Genomic DNA, 27,938 nt, shown 5'->3' on the forward strand with positions numbered 1-27,938 from the left:
ACTAAGTTTAACTATTTGCTGTTTGGGTCTCTAAAATGCTGCTTGTTCAACAGTTGTATGTCCAGTTGCAGCGAGAGGACATGCTCCATGCCGCACAGCTCAAGTTCTGTGGCACACGATTGCTTTGCTTTATTATGTTTAGAAGAAAATCCGTTTCTCTACACTGTATGGTATTATATCATGTTTCTTGTATGGCGCCCTTTTGAAAACAACTTTATTTTATTGCACTTGCCCTTTTGACTTCAAGGTTGGTAGTCTTTTATCTGAGTCAATTTTCTTAACGACTGAAGAGGAGCTGACTTCATCCATTCTGGGGAAATTTAGGGGGAGTTATGTATTACTTTTTTCATATACCATAAAATTTGAATTATATATCCCTCATTTCCTTTTAAATTACTCATATGAGGCATTCTTTTGGAAGAAAATAGAACTGGATCTGAAGTCTCATTCTCTTGAGCTCAGTTAAGCTATTTCTTAAAGAAAATATGGATTATTAAAATGCGTTCATCTGGTTTGGTATTAGGACATACACTAACGGCTTGCACTTCCCTGGGTTTAGTCACACATGAAAATATTTTTAGCATTTTAAGCATGTATTTTTATTTGGCATGTAACAAGATTTGAGTCTTTACTTGCATGGAGTTTATTTAGTAATGTTTTTATCTCTTTGCCTTATGTTGTTTGCTGAGAGGATGGCCCTTTGGTTGGTGTTTCCATGCACTTGGTTGTTGGAAAGAGGGGGAAAGGATTCTGAAACGCCATCGGATTAAGTTGTGTCTTTCTATGCAGGCAAAAAATAAGGCACTGATGTGAATGTCATGCCTTTGTTCATCTCTCTGAGATCCAAGTGCATGTCCACTGAAGGCAATGAGAGTTGAAAGTTGGTTGTATAAATAGTTGTTTCAGTAAAGCTTGGATGAATCTTTTATGTTCTCTCAGTTCATGATGGTATTGGGGCAGAGTCAATATGGTCAATATTCTCTGTCACCTGAGATAAATTACTCTCACTGACTCACTTTTTATTCTCAAAGTAGTTTTCATTCGTAATGATATTAATAGCAGTAACATTATTATGCTTGCAAGAGTTTACCCATAAACAATATCTCCATGGTGAACAGAGAAATTGTATGTGTTGTTCTCATCTCAGTCTGGCCATAATTTAGGATTTTAAAAGTCTTGATATCTTTATGGTAACAGGCTTATCGTATATGTCTGACAACTGTCAGGGAATCATTGTATTTGGTACTTTATCAGAAAAAATTTGCACACAATTTTTCAAGAGAGGAGCTTTAAAGGTTGCAGGAATAGCGGGATAGAAGTAGGATGTAAATGGAATAGCTGCTGAACAATCATAGTGAAAACAAAGAAATGCTTGCGAAAATTCTGAATTTGATTTCCCATGCTTTCTTCATGAAGAAAATGATAAAACAAAAAGCATTACTCTCTTAAAGCAGAACATATTGAATAATTTGGTTCATATTACTTTTTCATGTTGAACTATTGGATTGAGAAGCTGCCATGTTCTAAAGCGTTTTGTGAATTTTCTTTGGGAAATGTCAGTTTTCTTAAATTGTGTACCATGCAAGGGAAAGGAGATATGTGTCCTAAAGGGCGAACATTGCTTAGGGGACAAACAAAATGTTTTTTTGTAGAGATCTTTCGTTTTGCATTGGTGATGTCTGGTGATAATGTCTTGCTGGAGGTGAGTAGGTTGGGAACAACAGCATATTTGGGCATAGCGATCCTTTAGCAGAGGGCAAAGCATCAAATACAGTGAATGCTCAAGCACATTGCTTCCTTTTCAACATAATTATTGCATATTAAATTAGTAAAAAAAAAATTGTAGATTCGTAGCACAGTGCTATACTCAGTATTATTAATGTCAAGCAGTAAAACAGATACCACTTCAATGTATGTGGCTTGTTTGTTTGATTTTCCTCCTCTTCATCCTCCATTTTTCAGAGCTCCAGAATTACCCGCTCTGATGAAGATAAGGATGGTTCCTGGGATGCCTGGGGGGCCTGGAGTGATTGCTCGCGGACCTGTGGCGGGGGAGCCTCCTATTCCCTGAGGAGATGTTTAAATGGCAGGTTAGCCACATGCTTGTGTGTATTTATTCTTCTGCAGCGAGGCTCTTTTTCCCTGTCCTGTGATGATTTATATGGAGAAACACTGTTGTGTCTGTTTCTGGAATCAAGTGTTGTGCACAGATCAAGTGTTATGAAATCCTGTGTTAAATATATTTCAGTAATATTTTAGGAAAATATCTTAGCCCTCAATTTGTGTTATTAAATGTGTTCATGGAATAACAAGAATGACTTATTTAGTGCTGTCAAATACTGAGAGAAGTCCCTGCCGCTGTGATACAAAGCCAATGGTGAGTTACCCGCACGCAAATTAGACCTGAAGTAATGTTCAAGCACGGGCTCCTCCGTGTCTTTCCTGGAGTAAAAATCAAGCAACTTTCTCCACATGTAGGTTTATCAAATGCTGCTTTCTGTTAGAAATCTTTTCCTCTGCCAGTTCCTCTGTAGTGGACCTGGTGGCCATGTGTGTTCATGGCCAAGCCGCAGTGTAGCCTGCAGAGAGTACTGTGTGCAGTGAAAAGCATTTAGCTCGGCAGTAAAGCTGGGCTAATAGAAGACTTGTTGCTGCAATCCTTACCGTGTGAATAATGCAAGAGGCCTGTAGTTATTTAAAGAGTTTCTGACCAGCTTTAGGAGCATCAGTGCTAGGGTCTGTAATTGCTTTCTATATCTGAATTATTCCTGAATGTTGTTAAAGAAATGATGATTGCATTTTAGCTTCTATTTTGATAAGAATTTTCATATTATATGGAATATCACCCAGAAAGTCAATTTCCCTTAAAGAAGGCTTGTAGTGTGATGTGCTAGTTCAGTGCAAACAGTAGGAAATACATGGTTAAAGATTACTGTGGTTAAAATACTGCCTGTTTCTTTTAGTGCAGAATGCACAAAGATCTTTGAAAATAGTAATAATTTCTGCAAGAAGCCATGATATTCTACCAGTGTTGATGACTGTGAAATGAGCTCAATAAATTGTAGCAATATAAATTCCACTGTGGTTTTATTAATATTTTTAACGTGTTCCCCTGTGAAAAAACACGTGTTTTCCATGCCTTGACAAATGTATACTTTAAAAGTTTTTTCTGTGTTTTATTGTTGTTGTAATGTCCAAGAAATGCACAATTGTGAAACAAAGTTTTCACATTTGTATGTATCATAAACATTTAACTTGCATGTTGTGATACAATCATTTCTGCAAAAGAGTGGAGATTTGAGATGTGCAATGTCTTGTGCTTAGAGAGTTGTATCTTCAGCTGAGCTGGCTGAACTCTTGCTCCAGGCATCCATTGCTCTTTCCTTTTCAAATCGTATTTTTCAACCTCTTACACATTTTATAGAATGTTTTAATATTTGCAGTGGCTTTTCATGCAAAAGGTTAGAAAAAAAAAAAGTCCAAGAGCTATAAATTAACAGATATCATTCATTTTTCTTCCATGAAAGGCAGGTCTTTTTCAATTTGAGGTCTCTATTCCAAAAGACTATTCCTGGTTTAGAAACATCACTGATTATAATTTCCTATCAAGTCTTTTAAAGTATGCTTCCAGTTCTTTCAAGGGCTTGACTTTGCCACTCTTGCTTAAGAAGAATATCTTATTCTGTGCAAAGTGCCAGTCAGTTATTCGGTAGAAGTTTGGCAACCTGTCCTTAGAAAGGTGTGAAACCCACACGTTCCCATGTTTCTATGAGAGCACAATACATAATCATGACTTTATTATATGCCTATTATTTCAACTGCTAACAAAAGACTTTGCTAAGGAGCTGAATTGCCTGGATTTCAAGATTCACAGGTGTTGGGCACTTGAGGAATGCATGCAGTTCACGAGAATTACATTTCATTTAAAATTATGAATTCTGCTCATGTGGCTTTGAGTCAATAAAATGACGTGCTGATCTGCAAAAGTATTGCATTGGTTTTGGGGAGAAAGGAAAGATTTGAGGTTGTTTTTTTCTTTCCTAAATGAAATAGGGGAAAGTAAAATGAATGCTCGTTAGCGTTATGCTTGATCAAAGAATTGCTTAGATCGTCTGATCTGCTTCTCCTCTGAATTACATCCCATGGATTAGAAGTAACTTTGCTGAAGTCAGCATAGATCAGGCTTGATGATCCACTGTGAAACCTTTTCACAAAATAAATGTGTTTTTCATAAGATTCACAGCACATTGTGCTTACAGGAAGAGCCACACTTTCTTTTTCGAAGAGACAGAGCAGTGTAACCTGTTGAGTCGCCAGATCCCCTTTGTATTTAAACTTGTATTTGAGTCCAAATTATGGTAGGGCAGTAGTAATAAAAATCTAATTTTCAAGAGAATAACTAGCTGTAGAACAGGCAGGGTTGCGTGTTGCTATTATGCAGCTATTATACAGTGTAACTATTTTTACTCTGTTTTTCAGGAACTGTGAAGGTCGGAATATTCGATACAAAACCTGCAGTAGTAATGTGAGTCTGGCCTGTAATCCTATTTTACAGCTTCTTTTACTTATTCAGACAATGTGTTAAAGTTTAAGAAATGCTGCTTCTTGTTTAAAATCTTATGGTGGATAATTTTCTTTCCATCGTTATTCTGATTTTTAAAGACTTCACTCTGCATGACACCACCAGGTCTTGAATTTAGGCTTCCCAAAAGGACATTAGCTTTTGAAATCACAGTGCCAATTGTGATTCAGAGTGTTTTATATCATTTATTAGGAAAGTTACACATTTTGGAGGATTAGCAAATCTGTTCTCATCTTAAACTAGCAAGTGCTTTTCCTGGAGGTGCAGTCTTTCAGATGAAGAATTAAACTGAGCTCCTGATCATTTGTGATCATTAAGAATGATCATTAAGCACACTGTCAGAGAGGTTAACCAATTGTGTCCCTTTCAAATGTTAAATGGGATAATTTCTACTTGTATTCCCTCTATTTGGCTAAACCCAGATCTTTAGATATACATACTTTTGCGTGTAGAAATATATGTACACTAGCATAGACAGTTTCAGTGACTCAATATAAAACTGGAGATTTGAGTATGCAGTTGCTGTTACTATCATGAAATCAAATTGCATTCATTTTTACAGACACATTTTATGAAAACCAGTCACATACAGCATACTTCGTGACTTGTGCTCAACTGATTTGTAGTGGTGCTTTATGCTGTTTAAACAGCTGCCTTCTTCCACCCCAGATGTTGCACTATATACAAGGCATGCAGCTCATGCAGGACTTCGGTATCACTGAATTACAGACTGTATATACATAGACTTTATCTCAGAATGGATTGGTTTATGATAAGCAGTCACCTCCTAGTGTAGGTTACCTTACAGTACAACGTAACATTCACATAATCACATTCCAGAAAAGAGGGAAGATAGATAAGTAATTAAAGCAAAAACATCTTGTTTGTGTGTTGCTGTAATGCATGTGACTCATCTGCCTCTGGGAGAAAGGCAACCATTTGCACACAAATATCCCTTAAAAGGTGAGGCCTGTTCTTCCTTGAGTTGAATTATACCCAGGCAAGAGCAGGTGATACTCACTTTACTGCCAACCTTATGATTTCTGCCAACAGCAGGCAGCTGTGAAGTATGGCATGTTCTCCTTAGGAAGCCTGACACTGGAAGTTGCCCAGTAAATATGTTGAATCACTGCATCTCCTGGGACAACTGGCCATACCCACTCTTTAGTTTGCCACACCTACAGTTTCTTCTGTGCCAGCTGGCTTCTGCCCTCCTCAAGAACAAGTCTTGCTAGCACCTTGAATTGCTCTAACACCCCACTCCTTCGGGTTGGATGGATTTTCCACCACAGCAGCCCACAGCCTAAGTTTCTGCTGGCAGAAACAAGTGGAAGTGATTAATGAATCAGGCCCAGTGCATGCAAAAATCAGATTCTGGAGACAAACCGGGCCACTTGCTCTTTCGAAAGTAAAGGCCCAGCAGTTTAGTACACAATGTCCTTAGCTCATAAATAAAAATGCCACATGTGAAGAAATATCATAATCTTTTAAAGCTGTGTGATAAACTGAATTTCAGCCAGCCAGTATGCAAGCAATAAACAAACTGCCAGTGTATAAACTGGTTGCTATGTTCCTTTTCTAGATAAATTATATGCATTGTATAAGATAATATACCCCTTATTGCTTGATCCCATGCACTATAGCTTCCTGTGCAATAGTACAACAAGTCACCATAGTATACCTTGCTCCTCAAGCAAAAGGAGTAGAAAACTATGCAGCCTACAAAAAAGGAGGAGATGAGATCAATTTTGCATATTTTCCACTATAAACGGATGTCTACATGCTTTTAGGATATGTAAGAGCAGTTGCAGGCACTGATCTTTTCAAGGATTATGCAGTCAAAATCTACGGTGAGAATGAAGGCACTCATGTATGTGTAAGTCCGGAGAGAATTAAGGTTATTACCACATCCTTTCTGAACTCCAAGGGATTTTTTCTCTTGAAGTCACTGGGGCCTGTTTTTTAATTTTAGGGCTTATTTTAAAGCGATAAGTGGCTAGCATCTTGTATGTAAATCTGTTTGAATTTATGATGATTCAAATGCTAATTTCCAGACAGGAAGCTGTTTTTACAGTTTTCTTTTGGGGCATGTCTGAAAGGGATCAGGTTTCCATTTCACTTCAGATACAGCCAGAATCTCTCAGGAACTGCTTTTCCTAGGTTATGGACCAGATAGTGGAGAACTCCTGAGAAGAATAAATTCCATGAGATTTCCACTGATCTTTGAGTTTGGCCTCACTAAATTCAAACACAATATTAGACCTGATTTAGCCTTGAAATGGGTGTGTACACCTAATGCAGACCTAGGACTACTAGCCCAGTTTTGTTTCAAATGATATAGGTTTCCCAAAAGTATTATTTGTAATGAACATTTCTCACTTTAAGAGTAAAACTTTAGTTTGAAAATTAAGAGTTTAAACTAGCTTCTTTCCATGTTAGTAGGTATTATTGTTAACCACATGAGACATTCAGTATATATACACCGTGTAAAATTGTCTGCAAATGTAATTTTGCTACACGATACATTAAACCAGTAACATCTATATTGGGGAGTACAAATGAAGCACAACTTAATATGTATGTCATTCTAATGAAAAGAACAAGAATCATTTTACCAGAAAATTGGTTTCATCTGGATTTGTAATAGAATAGTAGTAAGTTCATTGAACTCAAGCATAGTTCCAGAATAATATTAGTGATATTTCAATCAAAAAATTAATTCAATGTCTTAGCAACAAAATAATTGCTGAGGTTATTGAGGCATGTGTTTAGCTTGCTTATCTTTTTATCATAGCTGGGATGCCAGGTACTTGATTTCTTATAACTGCATGTGTGCTTTCAGCTTTTCTTATAGAAATTTTAGAGAAATAAACTATATAAACTATTCATTATATGCTGTTCAATGAGATTTTCAGTCTTTCTTAAACCCCCTGTTTTATATTTCCATTTTTGTATATACTGTTACATTCTAATGCTATGATGTGCACTATATGGAAGTGTTTAAGATAATCCTTTAGGGTCCTATTCATAGAACAAGTTATTTGGGCCATTTCCCCATAAATTTCACATTCTTATGTGCCAAAAAGTCACTTATACATTTGCCAGAGTGACTCTCCTATAGTCAGAAGAAACACCACTTTGTAACAGATTTGTCCACCTTAACTCCATTATAAACTTTTATTATATGCAGATAATTCTCACACCTGTTCTAAATATTTATCAGATTATTGTCCTAGCATCCACTTATGAGCTAGCTCATTTATCCCATTCAGCAAATCTTGGCTGAGCTCTGTCTCTTCTAGTCTTATAATACTTAACATTATTTGAGTTGCATAGTCTATCTCTAATCTGTTCAGTTATTTATTTTATTTTTTCTGATTGTAACACTGATGCAACCTCTGTCTCTCATGTCTAGCTCATAGGTTTCTAGCTCAGGTATCTTGATTTTACTAAGTGACCTGAAAAGTGGATAGGAAAAACATAGAACCTGAAGCTAATTTCAGAAAGAAAACAAAATAATGACTTCATCGGATTTGGCTAGGTTTCAACAAAATGAGATTCAAAGAATAAAACTAGACAAAGGACTAGACTTTCTTTGATGTCATCATTTTTACTGGGAAATTTCTTGCCTTCTCTTTTGTGCTTTTTTCAGCATAGTAATTGTTGGCAGAAATCACAGGGTCTGAAGCAACCTTCATATTTTGTTCACGAGTGTTGCTTACAAAGATACAGATTTCCTGGTTTAGCTTTGTTTTCAAAGGCTTAGAGTATTCACTGCCAAAGCTAAAATGATACATTTTGTAAGAAGCCAGCCCTTAAATGCAGGAGTTTTTAATAGTCTGTCACAAAAAGAGTAAGAAAATATATATGTATGTGTGTGTGTGTGTGTATGTATATATATATATATATATAAAACAATATAAAAACCTGCTTGGTAGTCATGTCTGAAGCATTTTTTTCGGATCTATCTGTCTAATAATATGTTCATAAGTCATGACATATAAATAGACTTCATTCCACCACAAGCAAGATCTGAATGGATTATATTGCCAACATTTTCATGTATTAGGCATCATACATATGTCCTCAGCTCTTTATGTGGTGCATGAACCCATGAGTGGCCTGGCTATGTTTCAGTGGCTTGATTGCAAGGGAAAGCTATTGCTGAAATTAGGAAATCTGAAAAATCCTGAAATTGGTAGCAAAAATATTTAACAAACAAGCAAAAACATAGAAATTTTGGAGGGAGGGGGAAATGAAGGAATGGTGTCTGAAATAGGTTAAAACTAAGAAAACAAACAGAATTTAGCTTGTGCCCCCTACATGGTCCTGGTTGACAGTGTGGCATAGCCCATACTGGCTTCACACTTGCCTGCTTCTCCCACATCTTGCCCCTGCTCTTTTCTTTTCTGTTGTTTAAACTCCCTCTCACTTTTCTGACCTACTGAAGTGGAATTAATAGGAAGTTTTCAAGTCTCCTTGTTGTCCTGATTACATTCCTTTCTATGCTTAGTTGTCTTTCTGTTTAGATTACAAACTTCTTTCTTCTTAAAATATATGAACTGTTCCCAGGAAAGCAGGGCTCTGAACTTGGGTTGCTATCCAAATTCTGATGTAATGCAATTGATAATAATTTTAGCCCTTTGATATCCCTTTGTGATGCTCTTTTTATGCTCCTGCTTTTGAACACAGCTCAAACAGAAAGCAGGTGGAGCTGGCATGGGAACCGAGAGCTGCCACGGTTGCTTTGTGTTCTGTGAAGATGCCAAAAGAGAATAGGGAGATGAGGATTCACTTGCTCTCAAGCAGTCAGGAGATGAGTGGAAGGAAGGAGCTGCACTGTGTTGAATCAATGAGAAACGTATAGTAACCATGGATTGACATCCTGACATTGTGGTGTTTGTGTCTTGGCATTGCATCAACACCTAGTGATAATGAGTTGTAACAGCAGCCTGTCAAAACCCAGCCTCGGGACATCGCTCTGGCTATTTTGCAGATAGCTCTCTAATTCTTTGTGATGAAAATCTTGCTGTGTGGGATTGAATAACACTGCTTTACTCCAAAATATTGCTTCTAACTTTGCTTGAATCTAGCTTCCACTTATTTTTATCCTTAGCTTCTCCTCTATTTGCCACGGTGGAAAGGAACCATATGGTATCCATATGGACTCTGAAGTCCTCTCTGCTTTTTAGATTTACTTTTGTGGAAAATGAGAGGTGACACATAAGATGGAGCCAAATTCTGTTCTCATTTACACCAGTGCAAATTTGGTGAATTTCTCTGAAGTGACACTGCAGTAAATGAGAGAGGTTTCTAACACAGTATTTGCTTGATGTTTTTTAGAAGCTCTCATTTGCAGGATTTTGCCGAGGTAAAACTCAAAGAATTACAGTAACTCTAATTTCTCCTTGTCTTATTCCATTGTTTTAACAAGAATCTGGCTGAAAACAGAATTGTCCCCAATTAAAAATAATACAAAAGGTATTGGCATCATTTTGAGCTATTTTCCCTGTAAGGTGTTAGCACTGGGCAGAGTTTAAAAGCACTGCCAGGAATGCTCAGTGACTTGCTCAGTGCACACTGCAAAAACCCCAGGTGTTGATCAGTAGAGAGACTACTGATTTTAAAAATTATTTTATACAGGCTACAGATTTTTCTAGGTTACTGCTCCCTATGGTGGAAAAAAGCTAAGAAAGTATTAAGCTAACGCAGTACCAGCTTGTCCAGATCGATTCATAAGAACAAAGTGATGTCAGGACCACATTGCTGAGGGTGTCAGAGTGGAATTCCTACCTTTCTCATCGAGGTTTAAATCTACGGTACTGTGTAATGCACTCGCAATTTCATTAGTGTTTTTTGGGGAAGGTTCAGTTCCCTGATAAGGTTGAAGCGTTGTTCAGGAGTGAGTATCGATAACTAATACTTAGTAATAAGTTCCATGAGTTCAGTTGACACATCACAATCTTTCAGTCTTATATCCAATGAAAACAAAACTTTGTTAATATCAGCCTCACATCTGGCTTATATGTGCAGTCGGAATTCTTGGAAGAATATCCTTTCAGTCTAGCATACGGACTGTTTGACGCTGGACATACTTTTAAATGAAGTCTTTAGTGAGAGGTTGTTTGACACACTAATTCCTTTGACAGCACTTTACCAAGGTTATTTTCCAATAAATCAGTGTTCATCTCCATTCCTGTCACTGTAGTTTAATATTAACATAATTGTTTGGGTGCAATGTTTTATGTAGAAAAAATGTTTTAGAATATTTTATTTCAAAGTTTGTTAATAAGGCATTTCTCATATTTAGTATTTCTGTTGTATATTTTGAGCTCTATGTGGGAGAAAATACTGAACTGTCTTATTAGAACTTGAGTTATATAATCAATAGTTTCTGACTTGAAGTATATTTTATTTCAAGTTTTACTGTTTCCCATGAGGTGAAGATGTCTTGTAATTAGTCTAAAGGACTAAGGACTGAAAGTTCTGCTGTCTCCTCCTAATGATTTTGCCCCCTTTCTGAGTGATACTGAACGATTCATTAGACACATTTTTATTTCTTTATTTATAGGTAGCTATAATATGTCTTTCATTACTTGTGACATATGAACTGATGTATAAGTGCAGAGTGCTCTGCAATCCTTAAGTTGGTAAAGCTATTGAAAAGAGAAGTATTAAATGTCAGAGGTCTCATTATAGTCATTCAAAAGACATAGATTCCTTTAGAAACTAATTCTTATTACAGAACCAGACTCTAAAACTGAATGTGCTACATAAAGTGTTGAAAAAAGTAGTATTGTTAATTATGGTCCTATATTAATTGTGCTATTTTTACTGGCATATGGTTACCTACACTGCAAGCAATGGATTAAGCAGCATAAATTGTTTTAATATTCACAACAGAGCTTTACAATATGGAATATTTGTAGCATATAAATATAGCACATCAGTTTTTGAACGAAGCCTGCCTAAACAGATTCTGTATAATTCATCAGATAACTTTATTACAAATGTGTAGTGTTTCCTTTTATAAAAAATGACTTCCTTTTGGCTTGTTTTTAGGACTGCCCTTCAGATGTTGGTGACTTTAGAGCACAACAGTGTTCAGCCTACAATGATGTCAAATACCAGGGACATTTTTATGAGTGGATCCCTGTATATAATGATCCTACTGCACCATGTGCCCTTAAGTGTCAAGCTCTGGGAAAGAACTTGATTGTGGAGCTTGCCCCAAAAGTGCTGGACGGTACTCGATGTAATATTGAATCCTTGGATATGTGCATCAGTGGAATATGCCAGGTATGTCCATAATGTGAATCTAAATGTGCACTGTGCTGTGAGGCATTTTGCATGTGAACTGTGCTTTTTTCTTGTTATTTTTTATCTTTATGTCTCAGTTTGCTTTGAAAGTATCCGCAAGTACTGCCAGATTGATTGTAGGTACCTACATCTTTCTCTTGTACACAGAAGTTCCTGACTGCCTTGACCATTGATATTTTGTAGGTCAATAACATTCAGCACTCTCCTATCTATACTGTAATATTTAGTCATGTAAAAAACTTACTGAAACTAGTTATAGCTTTCTAATTCCTAGCATGTCTGTCAGAGAGGTGCCAGGGAATGATGGAATTACATAGTCTTCAGTGTCACTCTACTCTTTCTCTGAATCTTGTATCTCATGAAGTCTGCTAACAAGAAAATTTGATATTTTATGGGATCCAGACTGGAATGGCAGTTGTGTGTGTGTATATGTGTATTTGTTGTATGCATTACTGTTGCCTCTTCATTCTGTGAAGAAGTTCCCGGACCATGCAGTGAATATGCCTACATTAGTAGTAGTATTTTCAAGAAGGTAAATTCCAAAGATCTAAATCTTAAAATCTGAAGATTCTTAAGATACATTCATAATTTATAGATTTAATTTCTTTAAAGAAGGACCTGCTTCTGCCAAAAACATTAAAAATAACGAACAAGGTGCTCTTGGCTGCCAAACTCTTGGTTAATAGCCCCGCATCTGGGGTGTCCTCTGATGAAAGAGGTAATCTCAGGCTTTCAGGATCCAAGCTAGATACTGATGTGAATCTGATAATTGGCTCAGAAACTCAGAGTATCAGAATGAACTTGGTTGGCAAATTGATAATACTGCACATTGAACCTGCTGAAGCTTCTTCCTTGCCTTGTTTTCATCTCCAGGTTTAGCACATTGTCAGGAGGTGTTGCGTCTTTATGGGCAGACCTGGATCAGGAGACATAGCCTCCTGATGATCTTGAGGTAAAGAGAGACAGTTCTAGCTATTCTTTTTATGTGGACCAGCATAACATCTCAGTACTTTGTGCTGCCTTAATAACTGGAGAACAGATATGCATGAGGGAGGGTCATACTCCTTTGGTACTCTTGTCTCTGATTATCATCATTTGTCGCAGTTTTAGTTGTAGCCATCCGATAAGCATTCAGATGGGCATCATGCCTAGTTCCACCCAGTCCTACCCAGACTTCCCTCTGCGTCTGCTTAGTCTCTGTATCATCACCTTTCCTGCCTGAGCTGAAAGGCTTCTGGCAGTTGGAAGCAGATATGGGACTTGTGCTTGCACAGACACGAGGCGTGTACAAATGTGCCCTGCATGCCTGATTATAAGAGGCCCCTGTAGGTGTTATTAATGGCTTAAATAATATAATTACTATTTGAACCAGTTCCAGTTTCCTTGGAACAGGTTGTTCTTAGCCCCAGTCACTCAGGGTGGTAAGCATTATTACAGAGGGTGAATCAGTGTATGTTGTGATTGAATGTGAGCATGGATGTGATTGTTAGTATCTTTTTACCGGGAATCTACCTTTCTAGATATATTTATTATTGAAGTTATGTTATTGATTTTAGCTGGTATAAAAAGAGAGGTAGAATATTTGAGTCTTGCCAGCTTTGCCCGTGTCTCATTAACAAGGAAATATTGTGCTCTGAATTTTTATGAACAGAGCAATTTTATACAGAATGGATATGTTATTGCAATTAGTTTCCTTTTCTGCAAGTGGTTGTTGCTCTGCTAAATGCCTAAAATGTGTGTAACTCAAAAAAATGCAGGATATGGCCCAGTGAGCAAAAGCTCTGTTACAGGGGAAAACTTGATACATTTGGCAGAAGACTGGTGCATGGATTACAGCACCACTAATATACTCTCTGGATCTTACTGTGGGTTTTATGTGGCTTCTATGTATACTGCGCTTCCAATACCAGTCGTGCCAATGCATAGTGCATCTGCTACCTCTGAAATAGAAGAAGAATTCCTTACAGTTGTCCCCTTGAAGAAACAGCATTTGTCCATAGTACTTCACAGTGATATCCAACAGTATTCACTACCCATCACATTTAAAATAGGATATACCTCTATAAACTCTGGAACTACTTGCCAAATAACACATTTCTTTTGCATTATTCTTAGCAGTGTCTCTTCTTCTAACACAAGCTTTCACCCTGGAGGATAGTAAAGCTCTTTGCAGTTGATATGTCTGCAGCAGCCTTTGCTGTTTGTGTCCATTGTAGCACAGAAGCATCATGCTGCATCTAATGGAGCTCTAGGTTTTTAAGGCTCATGAGACTCCTGCACAGAGGGGGGCTGCCCTGTGGGAAACCCTGTGGGGTTTCCAGTGCCTCCCGTGGTAACCTCCAACATCCACCAGCTTGCAGGACGTAGCATGAAATTCACTTTGTCTAGGATAGATCCAGTTTTGTGAAGAACTGTTGAAATATGTATTGAAAAGGGCTGCCTTAAATGTTTCTTTTTAGTGTTTTGCAGTATTCCTGTATGTATATCTGACATCAAATACTTGGAAATTTAAATAATCGGTTTTTAGAGTAATCTGAGTAGTGGTGCAAGAACTTAATCATTCCAGAAGCAGACACTGGAGCTCTGTTGCACTGTTAATGAGAATGGATTTCTTTTCTCCATCTCTTTCATTGTTTCTTTTTTTTCATTATTTCATCTAATTTCACAAAAATATTTTTCAGTGTGAGATAACATCTGCTGGAAAAAAATACGTGGTTAGGATGTGTTCTGTGCTGTGATTTATGAGATTTAGTGATTTTTATAACTTAATCTAATCCCATAAGCTGTTAGGCACTTTCACTGTATTTCCTCTAAGTCACTGCTATTTCTGAGGTAGTTTTGCACAAAAAGAAATTTCCTCCTTTAAAATCTGCTTGCGTTTGCTCATTCAGGTCTTGCACGAATAGTTTAAAGGTTTTTCTAAATTGCTCATTTTTCATCAACACTTGCAATTTTATTTACCAAGTACAGTTATTGATTTCATGGCCTTTAAATTCTTGGGTCTTTTCAATAACCTTTTATCCTTAGTGGACTGTTTGGGGGATCGAGTGGAAAGATTGGTTTCTTATTTAAAAAAAAAAAAAAAAAAAGCCTACCTGGGGATTTCCTCAGAAGCTGACACAGATCTCTGTTCCTACTCCTGTTTAAGCACAAAAAGAAAACAAACTGACACCTAATCTTTTCTGGAAAAATGTGGTTGTGGAGTCAACTGCTGTTAAGAGAGAGACAGCAAAAACTGTGATTCTCCACAATTGTTGCTGTAGGATCAGTCTGTTGGGTTCTGACATATACTTGGCACAGCCTGCAAATTACTTGGCAAGTGTTTTTACAGTTAACTCATCTAAATAAACATGTCATGCTGCTGATGTGGATATCTTTGCTTTTATGCCTGGGAGCACCAAAGAGTTACTATGAGGAGACTGGCCTGCCTCAGTTCCTTTCCAACTGTTGCTGATTTTGCTCATTTATTGCCTCAGAAAGTTGGCAGGTTTATTAGACCTCAGTTCCCCTCACCACCATACACACATGAGCTTCATTTCGCTTTCATTTGTTTTCTCATTCTTGCTAAGGTAGAGTTGTGTCACTAAGTCTAGCGCTCCTCACAGTCTTGCTCAGCCTCCCTCCTTGGCAGAGGGTGAGTTTACGGGGCATTAAGGTCTCCTTGTCCAGCTGCAGCTCTGATTCTTTGCACTTCCCTTCACAAGGAGGATCAAACTCAATGAAGCAGTGTCAACGAAAGCTGTGAGGCAATGAAACTGCTCTTTGGATAACCAAACTTTCAGGCTTCGGGGGGAAGTACAATCTGAAGGCAGTGGAGCAGGGAAAAGTTTAATGGGAAATTAATAAGATATTTTGGGGTTGCTTGAGGCTTAACTCAGCCAAACCATATGGTCATGTTTTAGCCTGCTACTGCCTTGCTTCTGTTACCAAAGCAAATATCTGGGGCTGTTAAGTGGGGACAGGTCAAAACTTCACTGTCGGGAGGATTTTCACACTTAACTTGCTTGATATTTTGCTAGTCTCTGCACAACTCCCAATACGTTTTTTCACATAATATATTCCTGTTGTGCCCATCTGGATGTGGGTGGAGACATTTAAAAACATCTGCATGTCAGACACATGTGGGCAACATTTACCCGGTTGCTCCGCCTGCCTTGGGGCCTTCCCTCTGCTTGTTTTTTATTTTTAATTTGCGGGGACCTGTTTTCTCTACCAAAATGCAGAATGGGGTCGTATTAGTTTCAGTACCTGAGATGATAGTTACAGTGATAATTTTCCTAATCTGGAACAATGTGTTTGGGCAATAAATACAGGCATCACCCAAAAAATCTGGAGTCCTGAGGAGCAGCCTGAGTAGTTTGGACCTAGGCTGTCACAATTAGGTCAAAGATGATGTAAATCCTGCAGTGAACTTTCCATTTAGTGTCAGCGAGTGTTTGTGCTCCAAAAAAGGCAGACACTACACTACGCTTTGTAGCATATGGCATAAATTTAGCTGACATCCGAACACATCCCACATGGCGAGAGCCATTGAATTCTGCCATATTAATTCCATTTGGTCACGTGTCGTGAGATGCCATGGAGGCATCTCTCACACTTGCCACCAAAGTGCACTTGCTCTTGATGTAAATATCCCTCCAATTTTTCCATTGTGTACAGGTATTGTAAACTTTTGGAAGTCTGTCACACAGCTTTTTCATGATCGGTGAGGTTTGTTCATGCTTAAGACTTAAAATCATACCAGATTAAGTTTTTCTGAATCTGACTCCCTTTATTCTGAGAGCTGCTTTCTCAAAATGCTAATTTATTTTGTGTACTTTACCTTTGGGCTCCTGTAGATATTTCTTTATGTGTCTGTAAATACATTAAAGAAATGCCCATGATGGACAAGAGGTTTGGGGTTCAGATACTTAGAAAAGAACATTTACCCTCCATCTAATATTACTGCAGATGTGCAAAGCTCAGTGTCTCCCAGCAAAAAGCGTTGCAAATGGTAAATTATTTCAACTTGTATTCTTAGTAAAATATATTTAGGAAATGGATCTACAAATGTTTTTTTGTATGTCTAGTTCCTAATTTTTCATTCTTATAATACATAATGAGGCATTGAAGAATATTTTATGTTTCAAGGAGAGGTTTCATTCCTTAAAAATATAGGCATTTCTCTTTTGTTCTTCCCTCAATTACTGAAGGATTTAATAGGAATTTCAGGAGATACATATCTAGACAGCTATTTATCTTTTAATTCTTCCACTTTAAGCAAATCATGCTGGGGGTGATGTTATTAAATACGACCTTTCTGTAAGATGTTAATCAGGCAGAGTAGTTAATCCTCAGTTAAATAACAGTTTTAAAAAAAAAAACACAATGTAGGCTTTTTCTTTCTTATTTTTGAATATTGTCTTTTCCACCTATTGAGCCTTCAAACCTCAAGTAACTCATTCATGGGAGGAACTGATTTCACGGTAGCTTTGTGTTAAGTTGGCCTTTACACTCAACTAGCATTCTTTCCTGAGTGCCATTAAGTAGCAAATGAATGGGCTGCAAGTACATTTTGGAGCATGAAGATGCATCCGTTGTAACAGACCTCCATTAAAGAAGTTTTCTTGAGTAAGGTTTCTACACCTCTGGTAAAATTTTGCTGCTTATGTCTGGGAGTAACAGCATGTTCCTTTTAAGTGCTGCATGTTACTGTCATAGTGTCAACGGAGAAGAGGGACCCCTTATCCTTATTAGCACAATATATCTGCACAGTATTGAATGCCCTAAAGAGTTAAATATTTAAATAGATAAGAAAGAAAAATTCTGAGGAAAGGATTGTTATCCCCATTTTGAAGGCCGGAAATGGTGGCACAGAAAGCAGGTGCCCAGACAGCTGAGTTGCTGTGGCATCCATGTGTCCTAGGGAACGTAAAGCAGCCATGGGAGAGTACTGCACTTGGAGATGTTTCCACAGTGAAGCAGTTGCTGGATTGTGTGTCTGCTGACTTGTTCTTCCGGATGTGGAGACCTATATCTGTGTGCATGTGACTGCAGGCACGAGCATTGGCAGGCTGGATCTTACCCAGAGAGACGGAGAGTTACTTGTGTAGATACCACGGACCTGTCTGGCCCTAGTAGTCCAGTCTTCATATGACTGCACGTATGTGTATGCCATATCTCATAAGCTCAGGAGAGCCGGATCTCCAACAGCAATGCCATTGGTGATGCCAAGCGGTGGTGGTTCTCCAGAAGTCCCATTGCAGGATGGGGCTGTGCTGAGTGCCGGTCACTGCGTCCTGCCGAAGACAGCAGCGTCACCCTCTGCACCCCAGCCGGCTGGCGTCCGCTCCCAGACGAGCAGCTTGGCTGTGCCCGTGGCAGCCCCTCGTACAGCCGCGCTGGGAGAGCTGTGCTTGGACGCTTCAGTGTCACAGCCCCCCTCAGAGAGGTGTTTGCTAGAGATGGTGGTGTTGGCAACGGGAGGGAGCGCTTCTGCTGCAGGTAGCAGTATGATGCTCCAAGACATTGAAGAATTCTTTGAAAGTCCTTGTTTGCATTTTGTAGCTGCCCAGTGCTGCTAGAAACTGTCATCTCTTTTCAGATCTTCTCTTATTCTCCATGCTACTGTTTCTTACGGAGAAATACCACCCACAGGGATTTCTTATTATCTACACACTTATCCCTTCTGGTCAGATAAATGGTGGATTCTCTCTGCTCTCCATTTCGCCCTATCTCTACTCCTTTTTATTCTAAGTGATTCTGTCTGCCAAGTTTTGTTTTGCTTTAGTTAGATGTGTACACATGTGGTTTTACTTCCAGCTTTGCAAGGTACTAAAGCCTGTGAACAGTGATAAAGTCCATAGAGCAACTCAAGAGTTGTTCTTATATCTTGTTGAACTAGAGCCCGAGTCACCTTCAAATCCCCCAGATTCACCTTCCTCTAGCAAGGCAAACTTGGCTGGACCCAGCTGGAAAAGCGGCAAAGTAACCTGATTYCATATAGTAATGTATTTTTTAAAAGCTTTCTCACAAATTAGAAGCCCAATAGGAATTTGTGTCCTATCCTCTGTGTGTGTGTATATATATATAATTGGAAACTGTGTAGAAAGGGGTACTTGCTCCCCTGCTGGGTGGTCAAATAATCTCTCAGTTGCCTTAGCATGTGATAGATCCTGTAGTAAGAGTTAAATGTTTTGGAAACACTCGGTTTTATTTGATGGAAGTGGATTTACAGAATTGGGGAACACTCTTTAGCCTCTTGCCTTCAAGATATAAAATATTCACAGAAATATGTGGAAAGTCTTTTTAGGACCCCTTTAGTATGCAATGAATTTTACGCAGTGTATTTTTTATCTTCTCTTTCTTTTATTACCTTACATTCTTTTCCTCTGTATTGGTGACTGGGGAATTTAAACATCATGTTGTGTCTCCTCATGCCCGTCATTCTCACTTTATGCCTCTGTTCACTGAGCTTTACGTTTTGACTCCCTTTGCTGGCTTTACTCCCTGCTTTCTCATCAATGTACAACTGAACATACACAGAGGAAAACTTCTTACTCTCACCGCCAGTAATACCAGTTCAACTGGACAACTGGGATAGCTGCTTCCTGTGGCTGTCAAGTGGTGGGTTGGGATAGCTGCTAATCAGCGTACATACGAGGTCCCTGCAGAGGCGGTATTCGCTTTATTAACATATGTGAAGCCCGTGTCAGCTTGTCTTTGCTGCTGCTGACCTGTGCTGGCTCGCTGCAGGGACGTGAGACCTTGTGCTGGTCAGGGCTGCGTTAGGCTGAGCTTAGATATAAGCAGGCAGCGTGATATCTGGGAGAGGTCTGTGTGAGGACAAAACCATGGCTCAGTCCAAGGTGAGAATAAACCAGAAATTGAAAATGTTGCTGAAAGCTAACATAGCACACTATGGGCTTGCTAGCAGAGGTTTTTGCCTTCAAAAACGATGGGAAGTGACCTTCATAACTGTAAGGAAATTCTGGTATCTCTCCCTCTTTTTGTCAGAAGCAATTACTTGTAGATTATAAGCGTGGGAAAGAGGCAGTGGGAGTCTTTTCTTTATATTCTCTACATGGTCATATTTTATCTGCATAGGAATAAACTGCAGGCTGCAGTTATCACAAAGCAGTGGATGTGAGCACAGATTACAAAGTAAATGGCTGGATGGGCTTTGAATGGTGCAGCTGCTGGATTTTTAGAACAGTGCAAAGATGCATGGGAAATATTGAATAAGATGCAGCATGACTGCCACGTGATGGACTTAATACTTGTGTTTTTATTGCCATAAATTTCCATAGCTCTATTTAAAATTCAGTATTTGTTGTGTAGATGCAGACATCCCTAACATCTGCCTGTATTGTGACTCTGTGGTAAGACAAGTGGAGCAGGAGAAAATGCAACAAATAGCTGACGTTGATGCAAGAAGAACCATGTACTATGGTAGCACCTGATAGTACAGCTTTTAATATTTCTGTGTTTGGGATTTTGTGCATGTGTGGGTGTGTCTGTGTTTGTAGAAATAGAAATCCTTTTTCCCTGTCCAAGATCCTGAGAATTTTAATTTCCCCTGTTCAGGGTGATTCTAAAAAATGGCAATAGGAATTTGTCTCAGTGAGCATGTAAGGATTTTTCATAATTTTCTTGTTTTCTTTTACTAGCAAACATTGAAATAAAACATGTGTCCCTTAGTCAAGTCACAAGACTTGGAGGAGATACTTTTGCCAGAAATAGTTCTGAGGATATCTTGTATTTTGTACAGTGCTGACAACCGTTAAAAGTATGTGGCTGTTTTTCTTAGTTCCATTTTAATCTTAATTCTGATCTCTTGTAAGGTTGACATAAATAGATTGGTTATGAGAACTGCTGTCCTGGTGGCAGGGCAGTCACATCACTTGATTGAATCTGTTTGGTGTAATAGCCTACTTTCTTTCAATATTTTTCACATCTTGACAAATTTCATAGGAAGTGGAAACAAATCCCATCTAGTCCGTGCAGTATTTGCTACCTTTGAGCAGGTCAGTGGCCCAGCTAACACAGGATTCATCTACTAAGATCGGCCAGCAACAGTTCTGGTATAGGAATATTTTAAAATGAAAACTGCTGGGCAACACACACTAAGATATTGGAGACTGGTCAGGCCTTGAAGGAAACAATCCCCTGTAAAATAACTCTATTGCTTTCTTGTGAAGAAGTATAAATATTACCTCCATTTGAGCATGTTGCAGTGTGGCTCCTTGCCGAGCAAAAATATTTCTTTCATGTTTCAAACACTGTGTTGTATTGGAGATTTTCCTTTCAGTTATGTGCCAGGTCTTCTGCTTTGGGTGAATTTCACTAAAAGCAATTTATACCTTTGTATTAAAATTCCATTAGCAGTATATTTCGTGAGCACACGCAGTTATGCATCTTTTGAAATAGCCAGGCCAATGGAAACCCCAAAGTGCTAATGTACGCAGAGTAGACTCCATTTGGATTTCCCCAAGCATTGCCAGGCAACTAGAAGGATGCTAATTGTGTCACTGTGAGAGGTCGCTGAATTGATTTTTCTATTTTTATTTTCTTAAAAGCAATCACTTTAAAAAAGAGCATCGCTCCCTGCCATTGAGCTGCCACTTCCCCAGTTAAATATGGAACCCTGAGAAGCATAATGAACTGAGGCATCATTTTAATGGCATTGCTAGACAGCTCTAATACGTGAGGGTCTCTATGAATCAAAAATCGATCAGAATCAGTTGAGAATAATAAACTAGTATTTAAATATATAACTTTTTCAATGTGAATGTTTGTGGGATGTTTGCTGAATATTTAAATAGTCCCTCTGCTAAAGAGCTTAGTCTAAGACGCAGTAGGTAGAGAAAAAGAATGGCACTAGTGCAACTTTAATCTGAATGTTTCATAGAATTTATGTATCTGTCACAAATAAAAATAGCAGCAATTTATTTGCTTGTGGCCACTTCTATTAGGAGAACTCAGTATGTTTGTTTTTTCTGGCTGTACCTGGATTCCTGGCTCCAGAGGACCAGGGAAGGGGGCAAGCCCTTTTCTAAAGAGAAAGGTTGGAGAATATAATTTCATACTTACAATAGTAATAATGATACTTCACACTTAAATGGTGCTTGTTATGCACATATCCCAGTGTTTCTACTCGTTTCCCATCAGTATTCTTTTTCTCTGGAGTGGGTGCATGTCTTTGGGCTCTCTACTCTAAATATGTAATTCTGAGTCTTTAGCATCCCAGAAACATTTTTATAATTGATGGTTCACCTCCCTGAAGTGAATGTGTTACACAAAAATGGGGTCATGCCTATTTGCAAAGAGAGTGCCTGCACATGGGAGTGAGTGGTCAGTAAAGGGAATAACAAAGTTAAGGAGGTCTAAAGCGAGGGTCTAACAAGGAAAAGAAATTTCAGAGCCTGATCCGACACTGAGCTCCGCGTAGGCAGCTCTAGTCAGTGTTTGTATTTATGTTCATTAAGGGGAGACTCTGAAAGGGTTTGCAGGATTTTCACTGGAGTCCCTTTTTGCTAAATTGGAATCCTAGTTAAAAATCTACCACTTTGCAGTCCTGTTCATTTTGTCATCATAATTAACTATAAACAGCTGTTTAAGAAAGGAAAATCCTTGAATTTGACAGATCGTATGATGACTTTCACAACTAAAAAATTAACATGCTGCATTCATTTCTTTGTTTAAGTCTAATTCCTCAGCTGAAACCCTACTAAGTGAATAAGAGCCATAGAAAAGCTGTTGGAGCTTTGGAGTGATTTCTGGATTCGTATTTGTAAAAAATATTTATGTTGTTCCATAGTCACCTCTAATATATCAGCAGCAATTTCATCTTTCTCTTTCATTTGTATTATTGTGTTTTATACCCCGACCTTTTACTCTTCCTTTGCCTTCCTGAACTTCATGAACTATTCTAAGCATGCTACAAAATATTTAACACCCCTCAGTTTTGTCTTTCACAATAGCATTACATACTAGCATCTAGTTTACAGTTCTTTTAAAGGAGATGAAAATTTCAGCTCTCTTCACTGCCTAACCAAATGCTTTCTCTCCTAGCTGCTTGTGACAAGACAATATTTTTCTCTTGCATAGTTCTGTTTTTTCTTTGGAAGAACAGAGCCAAATAACATGTTCAGGTTCTGTTCTAAGACAGTCACGGATCACACCATTTTCCAAAAACAATTCCAGCCTCTCTGAAGTCATGGGTAACCCATAAGGCTGATTTATTAAATGCACAATATACCTGCTCCTCAAAACTTTTTTATATTAAATTTCCACTTATTTTTCATCCTGTTACATATTGGTCAGTATTCTCCCAGCTCGGTTTGTGTGGGAGAACTCACTTGCAACCTAATCATTAGAGTACTTGTGGTTTCTTTTTTAATGATAATATTTATGACTGAATTTTTTTAGTGTGAAAGGGTCCCAGTTCTTCCATTATACAGTTTGTATTGTCACTTGTTTCATTTATATAGTCTATGTTAAAATTACCTAATATAATTATTTTTGACTATGGCCTAAAAGCCTGCAGATGTTCTCCCATTCTGCCTATAATATTTATAGCTGATCCCTTTGCTCTGTAAACAGCTAGCAATGTGGGTTAAATTAACCCTAACAAACATTTAATCGTGAAAATCATGTGACCTCTCTGGCTTGCTGAGATGGTGTGTAGAGCTGAGGGTTTTTTTTTTTAATTTTCTCTTTTTCTTATCCTTGTTGCAGTTTTGCATGCAAATACACAGGTGCTCTGTTTAAAATGGCTCTTGAAATACCTTCTTTGTTTTTTAAATGAAGTTATTGGCTAAAATATTAATACCTTAATTGATGTTTGGTGCCAAAATACTGTATTCAGATGCTGGGGGCCTGATTTCCAAAGCTATAGTGGACCTTGCAGCTTTCTGTTATTTTGGCAAGATCTACAGTTAACCAGCTTGTCTAAAAATACTCTTTTTTTTTTTTTTTAAGGCACTTACAAATAAACATATAAAAGACTAACACTAGGCACTCAAGTTTGACATATACCATATTCTTGATGTATAGTTTACTCACTAAAATTCTGGGGTAGCAACACTTACTGAATTAGCTCTAAATTTGAGACCAGTCCCATCGAAACCTGTAGGATTTTTTGGGTGCTTAATGTTAAACAAAGTCTGAAATTCTATACTAACTGCAGGCCTAAACTGTGATCCTAATCTGTGTTATCTTCTAAATACTTATATTCGTAATAATTGATGCAAACAGGATCTTGGAAGGAAGGCCACAGAGGGTGAATGCATCTGGTTGAATGTGCCACCTTTGCAGGCAGAGGAGCTGTAAAGATTTTCCCACATCTAAGTCTCTTCTATAGCAGCTATCCTGCCTGTTTTTCTGGGGGTGTTTGAGTATTATTAAAAAAAAAAAAAGTAATAAACATGAAACAGTCCCCTGAAGTATTCTGTTGTGCTGATTACCCTTTTCCTTGCATTTCACTTTGGACATAATAGTGCCTTTTGTTCACACGGTTGTATTTTTGTTATATGTAGTAAGACTTTGTTTTCATAGTGACTGTGTATTATGGCCCAGCTATACTGTATGTTTATTATCATCATGTTGGGCTTTAAGGAGCTGGACTTGGAAGTCCTCTGCTTGCTCATCACCCTCCTCCCACCAAAGCCTTACAGGCTCTGTAGCCTACAAACATACAATAGTTTAAACTAATAAAACCAGCAATTTCTCACATGGAGTATTACAATGTACAGCTTAATTTGCCTTTTGAGAATTAATTGATGAGTGAATAAACATATTCTTAATATTCAGAAAATGAGTTTATGCTGTAAAGTGGAAATGTGTTTGTGGGATCTGCAGAGAGATTATATTTGCAGTAGTCCTAACAATTTACCTCCGTGTGCTAGTGTTATCTTTATGTGAATAAGAGCAGGAGAAGCAGTTGGGGAGCAATAAATATTTTTAAAAGCCTACTCTAGAGGAATACAAACTCTCAACTACCTGTATGGTCCCCATCACTGCCACATGTGAGTGTTTCAGGATCTTTAAGGACATTTAGTATTGCAGCGTCTCTGCGAGGTGGGGAATTGCAGTCGTACCTCCGTCACGGGAATGAGCGGAGCAGCAAGGAAGGGAGAAGGGAGTTTTCAGCGCTCGGAAAGGAGCCCTGTTGTGGAGCGGGGAGCTGAAAGGGAGTTGTCAAGGCTAAGGCCAATGTGTCAAGCACTGAATTATTATGCCCTTTGAAATTATATCTGCTTTCTGATTCACACAGGGGTGCAGTCAGCTTCTGCTGCTCGGGTTCTGTTGTTTTCATTCAATTCTCAATAGCAATTGATAAAATAGGAAGATAAGCTTGTTTTGAGTCATTTGTGCACTGTTTTTTTTTCTTGTTGGTTCTTTTCTTTGCTTTCTGAGTGTATCAGTGATGAGTCTGGAGCTAGAGTGAAATAATATCTTAAAATGAAAACATTTTAACCCTTAATCCAACCCTAAATTACAACACTGTTATTGTATATGTGTTCCTGCATAACTTCTGTGAAGGAGGGAGGGAGGGAGGAAAGAAAAAAAAAAAAGCAACCTGTTCTGAGTTGGTCTGATTTTCCACACAAGTCTGTTAATTCATTTCTTTTTAAAATCAAATTAATGTTTTACTAACACTTAACATTTAATTATCATTAAAGCATTTAAGTTAAAACTAATTATTTCTATTTAAAATGAATGCTTTGCTGGGTTAGCATTGAGTGAAGATCCCTATAGTTGCAGGAATAAAATAATTTCCTGCTGCTAATGTATTGTTCTTCAGTAAATCCAGCCCCTTTAGTAAGTTGCTTCTGTATGTATACTGTTCTAATAAATTAAGATTTGTTTTACATCCTTATATTATGTGTCATGCTGAAAGGAAATACTCTGCTGTTGCAGGCAATCTATAATTGTAAATCTACTTTTGTAGATTTATTATTGTAGATATATTTTGTAGATTTTTTTGTAGATCTATTTTTGTAGCTTGTAAATCTATAATTGTATAATTGCAGGGTTGTGATTTGTCCATTTCTCTGGCACCAGATCTACATGGCATTAATGGCAAGCTCCTATTGACCTAAGAAGAAACACTATTAAACCCTCCATGCTGAACTTTCTATTCACTATAGTATATTCTATTCACTCTTTTAACAAGAGGAGTCTTCCTTCAACACTTTGTCTTCAGCCTGACTTATGATAATGGGGCAAATCTGAATTCCCTGGAAGCAGTGAAATTTGGCCATTGATTTCAGTGGGACTGTCTTCGGTTCCCCAAGGACTTCACGCCATTATTTGAGGGCAGAATCTAGTCTCTGTGAAAACACTTCTGGTGGTTTTTCTGTCTTTGTTCCAGTTCTGGAGTTGCTTCCTTTTGGCAATTAGATGCGTTGAGGTGTGGAAGATGCCAGTAAGTCAGGAGACAGGAATGTCAGAGCTCAACCACTGCTTTTGTTCCCTTGTAACAATCCACCATGGAATTCAGCACTGAATTCCCAGGTTTCATTCCAAGAAGGCTACATTTTCTTGTCTTCTGCTTTTTACAGTGCTTCCTGCCATACCCCTTTTCTTATCACCTTACTCTCCCATATTTTTATGATCTCTTTTTTCCATGACTTTTTTTTCCCCCAGAAACAGGTCAACATTCACTTTACTTTAGCTCCTTAATTAGTGATGCTACACAAGCCTGTTTGCATTCAGCAGTAAGCCGCTGTTGACTGAGTGATTGTAATCCCAAACAGTCTGATAACGATTCATGTGGGCCCTCACCCACCATCCTTCAGGAGATGAGTCTCGGGATGACATTGCTGTGGTCTCCCAGCCCTGGTGATCCAGTCTCTGAAAGTGGCCATTTAGTGGGTGTAAATGAAGAGTCTAGTGATCTTGGTAGTGTTCCTTCCGGATACCCTATGGATTCCTGCTAGTTATGGTGTTTCCCAGTTCCCGCAGAGCATGCTGTATGCGCCTGCCAGGCAGTGTGTGCCACGTGCTGCTTTAGGGAGGATTGGCATCATAGGTATGAGGCTTCAGAAGGGAAAGGTGGAAAGAGAAAGATTTTGCCATAACAAAAGCTAGTGGGCAAACCTGCTTCCCTGTGACCTGCTGTGAAGTGCCCAGCTAAAGAGGTCGAAATTGGGGAGATGCCATTCAGTGCAGCATGCTTCTCAACTAAAGTGCCCTAATAGTTCATGTAGTTAACTTCCCTCCATGAAGCCTTCGTCTTCGGAGAGCGCGGGCTGTGGGTAGCTGGGGTAAAAGGGCAAAGGGGAGTGGGAGATGGGGCTGCTTTGCTGCCTCTTCTCTGGAAACGTGAGACTCGCAGAGATTTCATTTCCATGTTTGGCCGTGATTATCCATGATTTGTGCTCTGTGTGTGTGTGTGTGTGTGTTTACTCAGAGCCTGGAAGACCCAGCCCTGCCTGTTATGCGTGGCCTCCATCCCCAGCTCTCCGAGGGGATCGCGTGTCAGTTCTGGCACAGCGCAGAGGCAACGGATCTTGGCAGCTACGGCTGCCCCTTCCAAGCATTTTTATATAGGAAGAGCAGAGCACGGGCCAATTTCAGAGCTCTAGCACTGCTTTTAGCTGTGAGTTTCCACAGTGCTTTTTATCCATTTGTCAGTTCTGAGTTTGGGGTGGAAAAAAATTCTGTAACAAATTAGCTGCACTTTCTTAGGGAAGTGTAGGTATAGGAGGCATGCAGGTCGACTTGAGAAGACTTGAAGCTGCATATTAGTTTTTTAACACATTGCTTAGCACATTTGATACCACTTGTACATTTCTTCTTCAAAACATTGAGAGGAAAATTTTGTGGGACCAAATATTTATCTCCCTTTCAGCAGACAGACACTTTTAGTCAATGTTGTCTATTCCTCTTCTTAAGGCTTTCCATTTGCACCCCCATGTGTCTTGCAGAGTGACTGATTTGAAGAAAAAGGGAAACCTGCAACATCTTTTCTATACAGTTTGGAGAGTTTTCAGTTGAGAGTTTCTCAAAAACTTTGCTTTCTAAACACTTTTGCCAATGATTAGACTGG

At 38.5% G+C, this 27,938-nt stretch overlaps 1 protein-coding gene across 1 annotated transcript in view; it reads left to right on the forward strand.

Moving 5' to 3' along the window:
- The window catches only part of ADAMTSL3 (ADAMTS like 3), a 195,590-nt gene that overhangs the window by 86,193 nt on the left and 81,459 nt on the right, over positions 1 to 27,938 (forward strand). The window contains exons 3-5 of the mRNA XM_026060624.1: positions 1,963 to 2,090; positions 4,480 to 4,525; positions 11,645 to 11,881. Of these exons, the coding sequence (XP_025916409.1) occupies positions 1,963 to 2,090; positions 4,480 to 4,525; positions 11,645 to 11,881 (411 nt within the window). The remainder of the gene's footprint in view (positions 1 to 1,962; positions 2,091 to 4,479; positions 4,526 to 11,644; positions 11,882 to 27,938) is intronic.

Source organism: Apteryx rowi, unplaced genomic scaffold (assembly GCF_003343035.1).
Source record: "Apteryx rowi isolate R43461 unplaced genomic scaffold, aptRow1 scaffold_17, whole genome shotgun sequence".
NCBI classification, from domain to species: Eukaryota; Metazoa; Chordata; class Aves; order Apterygiformes; family Apterygidae; genus Apteryx; species Apteryx rowi.